Source organism: Sarcophilus harrisii, chromosome 2, assembly GCF_902635505.1.
Source record: "Sarcophilus harrisii chromosome 2, mSarHar1.11, whole genome shotgun sequence".
NCBI lineage: Eukaryota > Metazoa > Chordata > Mammalia > Dasyuromorphia > Dasyuridae > Sarcophilus > Sarcophilus harrisii.
Window position 1 is genome coordinate 256751597 of NC_045427.1, and position 15589 is coordinate 256767185.

Below are 15589 nucleotides of genomic sequence, written 5' to 3' on the forward strand. Positions count from 1 at the left end.
GGAAAATAATTGACCTGGAAAATAGATCCAGAAGAGATAGTCTAAGAATTAATTATTGGGCTACCTGAAAGCCACGATGAAAAAAAGAGCCTGAACAACATTTTTCAAGAAATTCTCAAGTAAAACTGCTCAGATATCCTGGACCCCAGGAGGTAAAATAGCCATTAAAGAATTTACCTACCATCCCCTAACAGAGATCTTGAAATGAAAACTCCAAGGAATATTGTGTTAAATTCCAGAATTATCAGATCAAGGAAAAAATACTGCAACTGCCAGTGAGAAACAATTTAAATACTGAGGAGCCACAATCAGGATTACACAGAACCTAACAGCTTCCATTTTAAAGGAAAAGGGGCCTGCAATATGATATTCCAAAGGACAAAGGAGCTTGGATTACAGTCAACAATTAACTACCTAGTAAAACTAAGCATTATCTTTAAGCAAAAACAATGGACATTCAATGAAACAGGGGATTTTCAAAAGCTGGAAAAATTTGGAACACAAGGTTTTGCAAAGGTGAATGTTGAAAACTATCTTTGCATGTTTTGGGGGGAAATAATGCTATTATAATACCCCAGAAAAAGAAAAAAAGGAAAACAATGAATATTGAAAACTATCTTCCCATATGTTTGGTAAAAACAAAATACTATTGAGAGAAAAAATTTTTTCTATCAAGAACAGGGTAGGGTTGGTTTTGGTTTGTAATTTTTAGAGGATCCCTTGGTTCTGGAGTCAAGACAGTTTCAAATTCCAACTCTCATAATGAGTCTCTGTGCTTTTGAGCAAGTCACTTAATCTTAGTTTCCTTAAAAAAAAAAAAAAAAAAAAAAAGGGTAGCACAGCATTTAAGGAGACAACCTAAATTCAAAGAGGCTCTTGACCAGATAGACTTCAGGATAAGTCTTTTTTAAATCATCCCAATCCACAAAGACTACTTGCTCTTGCTCAGAGATTTTTAAACTTGTTTTGTGTCATGAATTCTTCCCCCATACACACTTCTCTGGATGTCTGGTGAAGCCTATGGCTCAGAATAATACTATTGAACACATAAAATTAAATGGATAGTATCACAAAGGAAGCCATAGCTGGAATAGTTATCAAAAAAAATTATTTTTGAAAGCCAAGTTCATGGATCCCAAATTAGGAATCCTTGCTCTAGCAGGGGTCCTCAAACTACAGCCCACAGGCCAGATGCAGCAGCTGAGGACATCTATCCGCCTCACCCAGAGCTATGAAGTTTATTTAAAGGCCCACAAAACAAAGCTTTTGTTTTTATTATAGTCCGGCCCTCCAATAGTCTGAGGGACAGTGAACTGGCCCCCTATTTAAAAAGTTTGAGGACCCCTGCAAGTCTAAAGGATAACTTCTAATATATAATTATGGTTTTTTTTTTTTTTTTTTAAAGATTATAGGGGCAGCTTGATGGTACAGTAGATAGACCCACCAGCCCCTGAGTTAGGAAGATCTGAATTCAAATGTGACCTCAGACACTTATGAGTTCTGTGACTCTGGACAAACCCTTTCTCTCCCCACAAAAAATTTAATAGGATGCCAGTCTAGAGCTGCCAAATATCCACTGTGACATGGGAAAGTATGAACCCAAGAGCCAAATTATAGAGGAAATTGGCTTTTGAATTGTAATGCTTGAATTATTATTATAACTGCTGAATTTCCCTAACTCCTCCCCCCATCCTAAGCTAATATAAATTAAAATCTTGACTCAAGTTAGATGTATATTCTTTGACTAGGTGACTTGAAGAGGTTAGAAATCCTCTGATCCCAAAGATCTCTCTCTTGAGCTTTAATAGATACTACTTCATTTGCTTTTTAAAATAACATGTTTTCCACTTCCATATAAAAAAATTTTTTTTTAACATTCTTTTTTAAAATTCTAAATCTCAAATTCTCTCTCTCCCATTTCCCCTTCCCCTTCCTAAGATAATAAGCAAATTGATTTAGGTTATACATGTGTAATCATGCAAAACATTTCCATATTAGTCATATTGTGAAAGAAAACAGACGAAAAATTTTAAAGTAAAATAAAAAAGTTAAAAATAGTATGCTTTAATCTGTATTCAAATCTTTCTTTAGATGTGAATAGCATTTTTCATCATGAGACTTGGAAATATTTTGAATCACTGTATTGTTGAGAATAGCTAAGTCATTTTCAATTGATCATCGTACAATATCTAATAAAGATTTTAAGAATTTTCTTTATTATAAGGAATGAAGATGTCTTCTGTAGAAGACACTACTTGTTCTCATCCAACTCATTGCTGACCTATTAAAAGACCAAGCTTTTTGACTAAATGTTTTACCTAAGAGAAGAACAGCCAGGGATTTACCTTGTCATACATTTTAAGTGAAAGGTACCTTTAAAAGAGCAGAACCTTGATTTTATTTTCCTTTCTCCAATCCCATTCATCATCAAACCCACCATGTGTACATATTTGGTCTTCCTGAACTTAATCTCATTGTACTGACTTTAACCTAACTAGTTACCCATTCTAATGGGAAATCACAGCATCAGGTATTGAAATTAGAGTGATTTGAATAAAATGGTTACAGAATTATCCTGCTTGACACAATTAAAGAAGATATGCTGCCTGTTGAACACTGGATTTTTGGCTATTATTTTGTAATAGTTATAGTGTTTATGTTTTGATAGCTTAATGTTACTTAGACTATATGCATTTTGGTTGGAGTTTTAAGTCAAAGATAAGAGTTACTTGACAGCTAATCTCTTCCAAATCATGATATGAAAAATCATATAGCTTATGTTTCTCTTTGATAATGTTTTTCTTCTCTTTTTCTTCTGTTGTTTTGCTTCTGTGCATTGGGTATAATATGAGAAGGAAAATGAGGAAAGAAACCCAGTGCACATTAAACTAGACCCCCACTCGTCCCCCATTCAAATCTCCAGGAGTCTCTTATTGCCTCTACAGATGCTAAAGCCAAAAGTCTTCCTAGATTTACACATTGACAGCTGATCATGGGTTTTTCCCCCATAGTAGAATATAAATTCCTCAAGTTGGGGATTATTCTTGTTTGTTGTTGTTGTTGTTGTTGTTGTTGTTGTTTTTCATTTTATCTTTGAATTCTTGGCTTAATAAATGATGTTGTAATGGACTCTACAGAACTTCAGGCAATTTAGAATACCACCTAAATAGACCTGGGAAGAATGTTCTAAAGGACCAGTTAGTCTTAGGATGGATTGCTGGGGTTGTGTAGTATATGCTACAAAAGATGATAGCAAATTGCTCTCTTAAAAGAACTTGGTACAAATTTGAGTTCATTCCAAGAAGATTTTGTAGCCTGCTGATCAAATAGTAGCCTTAGTAGCATTCTAACTGAAATGAAGTTAAATTAATTTCCTGGATAAGGTTAGAAAGCCATGTGATTTACTAAAAAAAAATAAAATAAAAAAGGCTAAACTATAGAACCAAGTTCTCAGAAGTCAGAGATGGTGCTTTTCCCTGCATTCCATATTTGCTAGTGATAGAAAGCAAAGTCCTTCACTGGAAATTTTCTTGCCAGTATAGAATAAGATAACTCTTTGAAATCAAGGATCCTGACTTTTTAATTTGTAGCAGATTGATTTGTAAATAATGAAACTTTAATAAATGTGTAACAGAATTCCTTCCATCTAATATCTCCTGCTTTTTAAAAAAAATATTTAAGTGCTTTGTTGATATATCCCCCTCTCACCCTAACCAATACATACTTATTAGCAATAGAGACAATGTTTATTTCTTTTTTGCAGGATAGAATCAGGGACTAAGACATCAAGTACATTGGTTAAGGTCACATCATGAAGATGTGATAACCCAAAATACAAAGTAAAATCACTTGAGCCTTATCTCAGGATCAGGAGAAATACACAGATTAGTGCAGAACACATGGAGAAGAGGAGAATAGATTAGATTACGAGAAAACATAACACTAGTAATACAGATTAAGACTATCTGAATTTTTGAACTACTAGTCAAATTCCTAAAGTTTTGGGTAAATTGACCATTGAGAAAGGAAAGTATCAGTACAATAAAAGCTTTATGGAAGAGGTGAAGATCTCAGTTCTTCTCCCTCCCACATTTTCCCTTATACTTCTTTTAAGAGGAGTAGGAGAAAAAAGCATTGAACTTAGTCTAATGAGATTACAGATCCTCAAGCTAGAAAGAGATGTTAGTCATTTAAGTAATGCAACCTACAAACAAGAATTCCTTCTACAGTGTCATTAAGAAATAGTTGTCCAGCCTTTGTTCAAAAACTTGCAATGACAGAGAACCTACTACTATTCAGACTTTTGACTTTCTGTAATTGTTAGGAAGTCTGTTGTTATACTGAATCAAAAAAAAAAAAAAAAAAAGGTGTCTCTTTAAGACCTCTTCTTTTTCCTCTGTGTTCATGCAGCCAAGTCTAATCTCTCTTCCCCAAGTTCGTATACTTGAAAACAATGTTCATATCTCTCCTAGATCTTTTTTCTCAATATAAATATTCCAGTTTCTTCAAGTGGTCCTATTGAGACATAGTCTCTATTTGTAGCTTATTCTTAGCATAACATAAACTTACCAATTTGCCTTCACAGTTTTCCATAATAAAGTCCATTGGGCTAAGAATCAAAACAGATGGCTTCAAATCCCCCAAGTCTCAATGCTGAGTCTCAATTTTGTCTTCTGTTAAATCAAGATATTAATATTTGGACTACCTATCTCATAAAATTGTACTGAGGAAAGCAGTTTATAAATATTAAAACATTTGCTATTATTAGGCTGGCATGTCCTTTGGACTTAATCGTGTAATCTTACTTTTTTGGTGTTGATGGTGATGTATTTTTTTTTCTCTCTAACTATTAGAGAAGGAAAACTGAATCAAAGTCATTATGACAAAAAAATGAGAAAGGGAAACAAGGCAAATAATGGAGTAAAAGAAAACAAGTGATTCTTTCTTCAAGAGGAAATATCCTCTCTTCTCTTTATAATGAAAACATGAAATTGGTTGAAGATAGAAGGAACCCCTAGAGGTCATCTGCCCTTCAGAATCCCATCCAAACCAACCTGACTGTATGGCTCAAAGTTCTCTGGGGACAGATGAAAAGATTCCACTATCTTTTCTGATATTTGATGTCTGTTTCATTCATCTTCCTTTCCTTATTTACAGAATTTAAGTTATGGGTATTTGTGTTCATAATCTTGACTTGTAAGTAAATTGGTTATATGTCTCCTTTTTTTAAAGGATTTGGATGAGTACAATGGATTGCATGGTCACTTTTGACCATGCAAAATTTGTTTTGAACTTCTCTCAAAAACATAATTTTTCTTTTCAAATTGCATTTTTAAACATCCACAAAGTTTGATCAAACTAAGTTAGCTGCAATAAGAATTAATATAACTTTAGAAATGTCCACACAGATTTTAAAACCATTTATCATCACTCCAGGGCTTCAGAATAGCACCTGAATAGAGATGATTTCCCTTTTCTATGAAATGTTTTAGTTGCTGTTTTCTGACTGCCATTTAGGAAAAATAAAAGTATCTATTTACCTAGATTTCTGAGCTTTTTTTCCCCCCTCCTAGTAAGATTAGTTTGATTTCTGTTTTATTATCTGAAAAGTTCTTTTGCCTTTTTCTTCCACTTCAAGGAGAAAAGTGCCCCAAATGCCAACAGCCATGAGATTTGGTTTGGTTTAATGCTGTCGAGTTATAACAAATTTTCACTTAAAAATCTAGTTTAAATATTGTTCTTGTCGTTAAAAGGTTATTTAAGCTCAAAATGCTGACCTTTCAAGATGCACACAACAGTGTTCTAAAACAGAGTTTCTGAGCATTGGCCATGAAACCACTGTCTTAGGCTGATAAATGGATTGGAAATAAGCTACCCAACATTGGGAACGGGCCATTAATTTTAATCAAAGGTGATGCAGAAAGGCGAATGGGATGCATGACAATGTCAACAGCCCAGTAGATGTTAAGAGACCACACAGCCTTCCTTGTTACTTGGTTGGGCCATTAGTTGAGGTTGGGTGAAGACAGAAAGCCATGTCTGGAATTGAATGACCTGGTCACTCCAAAATCTAATGGAGAACTCCTCATTTCAGAAATCACATTGTAATGGCATTAGAAGTCAAGGACAGGATTTAGAAAATATTGAAGGATTTTTTTTTAAACAAAGCACCTAGCTAGTTTTTACAACTTTTGTCAGCTTTCTGCATTTTCCTGACTTGGAAAACCTTACTTCTTTCCTAATAGATCACTGATATTTGCAAAGGATCAAGAAATCGAACAGACTTAGGACAAAGCTCAAAGCATGTTTACTTTTCAAAATTAGATAGTGTTAATTGTAAAACTTTGGTAAATACCACAAACTACAGCATGCCAAAGGAATTAAGTAGTATGATTAATACTCCACTGTGACTGCTTTCTCATCACCCTTTCCTCAACTTCACAGATAGTTTTATTTGAAGCTGAACTTGTTTAAAAAAAAATAATAAAAGCCTTTAATTCAAAACTTTAAAAGACTTCCATATTATACTTTGTTAAGAACTGTAATATTAGCTTTTAAGCATTATTAACAAGCTCTATGATGGGGGAGAAAACTACCTCTTTCAATCAGCAAATATATTTCTTTATTTTGAATATTTTCAGTTACAAAAAAAGTACTGTATGACAGCTTGAATTAATGATGTTTATAATGAAGACATAAAAATGCAGAGGCGACAAAAGAAGCATTTTTATATCCATGCTTCAAGTTTGTTAAGAAGGTTCATTTAATCTGACATAGTATTGCATGCATAAGAAGGATATGTATGACTGCATTAGTAATTTTTGCACTCTTTTAAAAAAGAAAAGTAATTATTTTGCTGTCTTGTTAATGGAATAATGTTATAAATAATAGTATTTGTTCTTCTTGTAGATGAAGATCAACTCCGTGCAAAGGGTTATGACAAAACACCAGACTTTATATTAGAAGTGCCAGTTGGTAAGTCCTAAAAGTTCATTGTATATTTCTCTGTCAGGGGAAAGAGAGTCTTTGTTTTCATAAAATTATATTTCTCAATATTAACAAATGTTGAGAGACTAAGGATGATAATGTAACATTTTGAAAATTCTGCATACATATATTTTGTGGAGTAAGAAATCCCTTTCCTATAAAGAAAGAGAACTGGATTTAGAATCAGAGAAGGTGATTTGAGACCTTACATGATACTTATTAGTTCTGTGGTCACGGCCAGGTGACTTCATCTCTGTGAGCTTCAGGGTTTCTATGTCCAAAGGGAAGAAGTTGAAATATATGACCCCTCAGGTCCTTTACAGCACTAGGTCTGTGATCCTATGAAATTTTGAGTCAAATCAAATAATTTTTAAAATATTAACTTTCTGAAATGTGATCCCATTTAAAATTGCTGATATGTTGGTCTGCTTTATGTGTTTACCCTTGTAGTAATAAAAGCAAACTTTAAAAATGGTCCATATTAAAAGGGGTTTTGAAGCACAGAAAAAAAATTAAAAGTAAAATAGAAGTAATTGTGTCATAAATATCCTTTGAAATGTATATGTACAAAATTTTTTTGTAAGCACACTTACAGACCATGCATTGGTCTCATCATGAGTATAAATTAGTCAGTGCTCCATTAACTTAAAACGTTTGGAAAACTATGCAGAGCTGAGAATTTCAAATATCCCAGTCACTTCACTTTATATTAGTAATGCTTTGTCCCTTAGCTTTAGAAGGGCACATAATTCACTGGATTGAAAGCAAAGCCTCATTTGGTGATGAATGTAGCCACCAGGCCTACCTGCACGACCAATTCTGGAGCTACTGGAACAGGTATGGTTTCATTATTTTTCTTTTAAGATGAACGATACCGTGCTGAAATCTCATTAGAAATGTAATATTTTGTTTAGCTGGTAAAAAATGCCGGTAGCTTTTGTTTGGAGTAAATATAAGCTCTTGATTAATGTATTCATTTCAGATAATTTAAACTTCTCGGCTTTCAAAATGTTACTGCATTTTTTTTTAAAGGAAAATCTCTGCATTATGACAAAGTCAGTTTAAACCATTTTCTAAAAGTCATAATACTGATGTCATTTAAAATATAGGAAGTACAATAAGATGTGTGTTTTGATACTATCTTTGAATTTCTATCATTTTGCTCTGAAGTCATATTTTACTGTCATCCAGACCAAAAGAAAAAACTTTAGGCCAGTCTCTTTGGTATCTTGCACTGGAAAACAAAAAGCTCCCTAACTCAATTAATGGTGACAAAGTCTGTAGAGGGTTCCCTTGGTTAGTTAATGGGAGTGCTATTATTAACCTCTATGTTGTTTTTAATTTTCCATTCTACATATTAGTTTTGGGGATAAGAGAAGGGATATCAGGCAGTAGTCTTCATTGTAAGTTCATTGTGCCCTTAAGTCCCTAGCCAACTGTGAATGAGTAAGATATTAATTTAAGAAAAGGAGAGAAGGTGCAGATATTTAAAAGGATGAGATCAGATCATCTGTGGACAATAGTAATGGCCTGAGAAAATGGGACTTAGATGACAGAGTTTGGCACTGCACTTGTGACTATCTCTACAGAAGGCCAGCAGACCTCTCCTTCTCTTGCAGCTGTGCTGAACTGAGCTCACTTTTTGCCATGGAAACAATGATTGTGACAAAAAGCTGGATGTAATGGCTTTCTTGATTTTCTTGTGTAATTGTGCGTGGCATCCAAGCTTTACTTTAAGGGGATGGAATAGGAAAGTGCAAAATGTTTTAGACATCAATGCTGCTTCAGCATTTTCAGAGTTTTCTTCAGATATTGTTCAAAACTAGCAAACTGGGGGAATTTAATTTGAAATTATAAACAATTTTCTGATGAGTGGGGGAAGTGTAAATAAAAGATCATTTTGAAAGTAGTAAAAAAAAGAAAGATAATAAGTTCATGTTGCTGAAGTTTGAGAAATCTTAACAAAATGGCAGACTCAGTCTATTGTTCACTTGTAAATATTTTTCCCTTTTACATTTTGAACAAACTTTAAAACAGCAACAACAATAATAAACTTTCTTATCTCAAATAATATAGCATATGAAAATGTTTGGAAAAACATCCCTTAGCCATTAGTAGTGAAAATACTAGAAAAACAGCTTAGGTAATATGATTTAATGAAAGTCAGATCACTTGAATTTAAGTCTTAGCCCTGTAATTGGGGAAGTTGCTTAACTTTTTTTAGGCCTCAGTTTCCTCATCTGTAAAAATGAAAGGTGGGACTAAGTAACCTCTAATTCTTATAGCTCTTTGTCTTCTAATTATTTATGCACAAAGGAATATAGACATACTCAAGCAGCAGATAATTTAAAATTGTTGGAGGTTTTAGTATAACCTATTTGTAACTTAATTACTTTTACAATTCAAATTCTCTTTAACTTAGACTGTTATTAGCTCCCTATTGCCTCCAGGATCAAATAAAGTCTTCTCTTTTGCTTTAAAATTCTTCTACCTGACTTCATCCTGTCTTTTGAGTCTTTCAATTTGTACTCCTCCTCCATGCACCATATGGGCTGCTTACAAGCCTGCTTGCTTTTCTCACATACCACCTTTCATTTCCCGATTCTGTACCTTTTCACTGACTACCTGGAATGCTCTTCCTCCTCACCTCATCTCACTTCCACATCCTGGATTCCCTGACTTCATCCAAAACTCAGTTCATATCTCACCTTCTGCAAAAGCCTTTTCTGATCCCTCCATCTACTCTGTATATATCTTCTATGTGTATGAATGTATGTGTACTATATTAGAATGTGAGCTCCTTGAGGAGAGAGATGAGGTTTTGTTTTGATTTTTGGTTTCTTTGCTTTTCTTTGTTTCTCTTGCAGTTAGTACAGAAAATGTCCCCATAGTAAGTCCATAATAAGTTTTTGGTGACTGATTAGCTTGGATCTCTGTTCCTTGCACACCCACTAGCTCATAAGGAAAAGAGCCATTCTAATCTAAAATTAGCAGTGAATTCATGAAGGGGTTAGCCTATGCATGAATATTTGATTACTAAAAACAGATTAGTTATCACAGATGCTGGCCATAGTTATTATAAATATTGAACAGTTACTTATGTTGATAGGAAATACTCTTTACAATTTGATTTAAAATTACAAGCAACAAAATACTTTGAAGAAAATGTGTTACGATTGTATTACCATTGAAACTGACCATTTTTCATTTCTTGCTGTGTTTTCCACTTGTGCAATAGTCACCATGATTTTCCCAAAGATAGGAAAGTGTCAAATCTAAAAGTATTTGGATGGTGAGATGGTATAAAAACAGGTTGAGAATCTTACATCATCTTGGAGTTCTCAACTTTATTTTTCCTCCTCAATGCCTGTCATGTGATATAATGTGAAAATGGACAGATTCTGTCTTTCTCAAAGTTACTACTGTCCAGTAGAGCACTTTCTCATTTTTTTTTTTTGGCATATAATTCATAAACTTCTAGATAATTGCTATTTAGAATTAAGGAAAATAGAGGGAAGAAGGGAGAATTTCTTCTGAACTCCCTTCACCTCGTGAGCTAGCCCCAGTTTTATTATCCTAAGCAAATCACAGGGGAAACAATTCTCTCTTTATAATGTGAAGATTTTTTTTTTTTGTCGTCCTATAACTTAAAATATAGAGGAACATACTAGATTAGAGCCATTGTTCAGCATAGATAGTCAGGTACCTAGATCAGATTTTTCTCTTGGGAATTTAAAATTATTGTTTCTATCTTTTTTATCCTCTCCTTCACATAGGAACAGAAATCTCTCCATTTCTATTCTTTTCCTTCAGTGCAAGTGTGTGTGTGTGTGTGTGTGTGTGTGTGTGTGTGTGTAATCCTTAGGACTCTATATATCAACAAAATATGATCCAATAAATCACTTAACAAACATTTATTAAGCGTCTACCATAGACCAGGCACTGTGTTCAATGCTGAGCATACAAAGAAATAAGGAAGACAATTCCTAACTTCAAGCAGCTTACATTCTTTTGGGTCAGTGAAGGATAACTTAGGTAATTCAGCAAAAAATTTTCAAGTTCCTAATATGTGCCATGCATTGCAAAATTCCTGATGAAAACAAAAACAGAGAGTGGGAATGAGGAAGGAGATAAAATGAAAAGATAACAGCAAGCAACAATGATAATAACTTCCTCTAAATATTTTGCCTATTTAAGTTAATTGCCACAATGAGAAGACCAAAAGCATAGAAAGCATGATGGTCAGCAAACCTCTTACTTGCCAAATGGTGCAAATTGAGTGTCAAAACCAACCATGAATTAGAACATAAACCAGCTCTAAAAATCTTATGAAGAAGGATAGTGGTGAGCAATATTATCCTGTAAAGTAGAAGTAGGAAAGTTAGGTGGTGCAGTAGATAAAGTGTCAAGTCTGGGGTTAGGAACACCTGTGTTCAAATCTAGCCTCCAGACACTTACTAGATATGTGACCCTGGTCAAGTCACTTAACCTCTACTCACTTTGTTTCCTCATCTGAAAAAGAAGCTGGAAAATGGAAGACCACTCCGGTATTTTTGCCAAGAAAGGTCACAAAATCAGACATGACTGAAATGATTGAAAACAGCAAAAATAGAGGGAAGCAGTGGAAAATAAAACTAAGTTAAAGAAATCCTGCTTAAATTTCCAGTGAAATAAAGTAATCAAGTATATTCAAGTCTGTGTAAGTCGAGGGCTACAAGCAAAAGAAAAATAGAAAAGATTTGCAAACATCATTTCAACTAACTTTTCTTCCATGAAGGAAGGGAACCTGTGCTCTTGGACTCCTATCTCCTGAGAAGATAGTTCCTGAGGAGCTTCTAAAGGAAGTAGAATAGTAATAATGACAACAAAGACATGAAAATCAATTGGACTGAACCTAGAATATACAGAACAGGGCTTCTTAAACTTTTCCCACACATGACCCCTTTTCGCCCAAGAAATTTTTAGGTATATAGGTATATAGAGTAGATATACAAATCAAACATTTACTGAAAATAAATCACAGTTTCATGATCCCAACAGGCATTGTACAAGATCTCATATGCGGTTGTTACCCATAGTTTAAGAAACTTTGATATAGAGAAGATTCATTGATGGACCAATAGAAAATATCTGAAGGAGAGGAAAATAACAAAGATAAGTATTTAAAAAAAAAAAACAAAAACCTCAAATGTTTACAAGAACATTAGTAGAGACCTGTGACTATTTTTCCATCTATGAAAATCATCTGTATATGTATTAAGGAAATCATTGATGAGGTCATTAGAAGGAGATTAACAGACTTCCATAATATTCAACATTGGATCACCTCTTTATTACCTTATAACTGAGTGAAAATTGTAAAGAATAAACTATCTAATTTTGCTTATTTATTGAATAAGCATTTGACTCAAGGAAGCAAAACATTGCTTATAGATACTTTGACAGCAAGGTGTCTCCTGTCCATTCATCAAGATCATTCATGATTCCTTGAAAGAAGTGACAACAGAAACAACTTTATTCAATGACTCTCTAATACTTAACATCAGGCAAAGCATAAAAAAGAAGCTAGTTGCATAGCAAAGATATTTACCACTATGATAGGTAAGATCTAATTGATTGAGGAGGAATTCTCCTTGGTTAGTGAGATCCTTCATATTCTCCTTTGTGGATGACATTGTATGGATTGCATCATCTTAAGATATTTACAGAGTTTCTTGGAAAAGATCTGTAACCAAATAAAGAGATTTTTCATTTCTATCCACACAGGATAACTTTCTTAAGAAATATCTATAATCACTTGAGAATTTGAACTTTCTTTCTGTACAGGATGATCAAGTGCCTAGCACACAGTAAGTGCTAAATAAATGTTTTTGACTGATTGTTGTGTAGATTTCAGCATGCATTTGGATTGATGTCCAATAATCAATACTATGTAAATTTGGGACAGACTTGTACAAAAGAATAATGAACAGGTCCTGGAATTGAATAAGGTAAAAGTAGGCTGGATTGCTTTCAGGAAATTAGTAAGTACTTTTTCTGACCCTAAGTTTCCTGTAGAAGTAGATTCCTTTTTTTTTTTTTTTTTTAAATACCACTTTGCTGGTATTATATGGCAGCAAAACCCAGAATATCACTGCTTCCAAAAATTAGAGATGACCATTATACTGAGAATTGCATCATCATGTGAAAAGACTGCAATGTATAACTTGAGGAACTCTACAGGAAAGAAATGAGAGATGTCATCAAGGAATTATATGATATAAAGAGAAGATGGACTGGAAAAAATGAATGGATCTTAAACAATTGGTACTGCAGTAATGCTGCTACTTTTGGGGGAGAAGGAGAGAGGTGGTTTGGGAAAAAGCAAAGAAGGCTTTTGCATATTGGTGTGGTGATCTTTTGGGAGAACATGGATTAGAATTGCAAAAAAAAATGAGCATGCATAGATTGATACTGATTTATATTATCATGAGGAACTTCTAAAGCAATGAAATCAATTATTTATAATTAAATTAAATATAGAATATTCTCTTGCTTATCTTTCCAAGAAAGCTTAAAACCATCTCAAAGAATCATAAAATCACTAAAGATTTCAGCACCTGCCCAATCTTCCCAGTACTCCTAAGAAGATATTTTTTTTTCTTTAAAAAAAAAAAAAAAAAGGGTAATTCTCTTCATATTAAAGAGCAAGGTCCTTATTAAGTGGGATAACATAAGGGGAAAAAACAACCTCCAATCTAAATTGTAAGGTCTGTATTTGAATCCTAACCCCTATATTCATATTCTTTACGACTTTAGAGAAGTTATTTTATTTGTTTATTTTGTTTTTTAGTTATTTATATATTTAGTTATTTAGAGAAGTTATTTTAACTCTGTCCCCGAGTGTCCCTATCCAGAAAAGGGGGACACTTGTTGAGACCCAGAATATTGGTAAAATAGGGGATACATGAGTTTATGCTCTCACTCCCATTACACCAGCTGTTCCTGGTATAATACAAGAAAGCTGTGGTAAAGATGGAATAATTTGGATAAAGCTTGGCTCAGGTAATTTGGGACCCAGCTTTGGGCCCTTTTGGATAAGGAAGACACAAATCTACTTCTGATATTTTGGTCGAGAACTCTAAAAACTGTAGGAAGCTTTTAACTTTCTTGCGATTAGATTTTATCTTCTTTAACTACTTTTAACCACCATGGGATCCACTACCTAAGCATATTAGAATGTGTTGTTAGTAAAAAGCATTGATGGTTAGACTCTCAGATGGTTGAATGATCCATTAAACCAGAAGGGGAACCTTGAGCAATATAGCACTAACACTTGCAATTCCCATTTTACAAGAAGAGTCCATGGCAGCAAGTCAGATTTTTTCAATGAGGCTACAAACTGTTTTCTCTGAGAGTAAAACTCTGAAGCCCAGGAAAATATGATTTTTTTTTAATATTTTATAAACAACTTTTCAGGCACATAAGCTCTTTGATGAAATGGAATTTAATTATATTTATATAAAAGGGACTTATATGTCAATATGATTGATAATCATATTGATAAAATGCATTAAAGAAAAAATGGTTTTGTTTCTGGATAATTAATATTTTATTGTATTAATATTATCACTTATTTTCCCAAAGATTTCGACCAGATCTTTGAAATTTGGCCCACATGCCTACAAAATCCTAAATATAGACTATACTATAACATCATTAGTGGACACAGGAAACAAGTTGATGGGACTTCAAAGGGAGGTCCATTCAAAGGGAGAGTTAAGCTTTGGGAGATGTTGTACACCAGGAAATATAACCCATAGCAAATTTATAAAAAGATGAAGGACTGGGCTAATTTAGCCAGGTTTTTGAACCATTGGCTCCAGCGAGTCTGCTCTTCTAGAGGCAATGCAAAGCTAATACCCTCTGCCACAAGAATTGATTCAAATTCATTTCTTACCTCTAAGTATTTTTAAAGATCTGTTATTTTCCCAACCAGACTAGAGACTGCTTTTACAGGTCTGTGGTGACCTGGCAGAAGTGTTTATAAGGCTATTCTCCTACAGCCTCTTAAAGGATAGATTTTCAGATAATGTCCAAAGTTTCTTCTGTGTCCTGATACGCCCAGGAAGCCTGCAATTAAACCCAATCACAGATTGCCAGTTATTTCAGCCTTGTTAAAATTGGGGCCACTGTTTCCACACTGATCACATGTGCCTCAAGTAGGATTGTGAAGACTGAGCAATGGAAGCTCTTGCAAACCTTCAATTACAGAAGCCTTCGTAGGCACTGCTGCTATATACTAACAAGTAGTCATCAGCATCAGTAGAAGACAGATTGACTAATAATTAGCAAAGACACTACAGAGGGGTTCTGCAATGGTAAAATACAACAATTTGCTTTTCCATCACTTGCAATGGAGGTAGTTATGGGATTTTGAGGCTCCATTGTCCTAAAGAATACTTGACACCATGATTAGCCCTAGTAACCTTATAATATTTGATGAGGACAAGAAAAGTGTTTTCTGTGACTAAAATCTTATTATAGTAATGATTCCACATAATAAATAGTATTTTTCTGTATTTTGAATATGAATAGCAAGTATTTTAATATTTTCTACCAT

General features: G+C 33.9%; 1 protein-coding gene across 4 annotated transcripts in view; it reads left to right on the forward strand.

Moving 5' to 3' along the window:
- Positions 1 to 15589, forward strand: part of C2H15orf41 (chromosome 2 C15orf41 homolog) — a 272031-nt gene that overhangs the window by 157561 nt on the left and 98881 nt on the right. For all 4 annotated transcript variants that reach the window (XM_023500272.2, XM_031952051.1, XM_031952050.1 and 1 more), the window contains 2 exons: positions 6910 to 6975; positions 7719 to 7824. In XM_023500272.2, coding sequence (XP_023356040.1) covers positions 6910 to 6975; positions 7719 to 7824 — 172 coding nt within the window. The remainder of the gene's footprint in view (positions 1 to 6909; positions 6976 to 7718; positions 7825 to 15589) is intronic.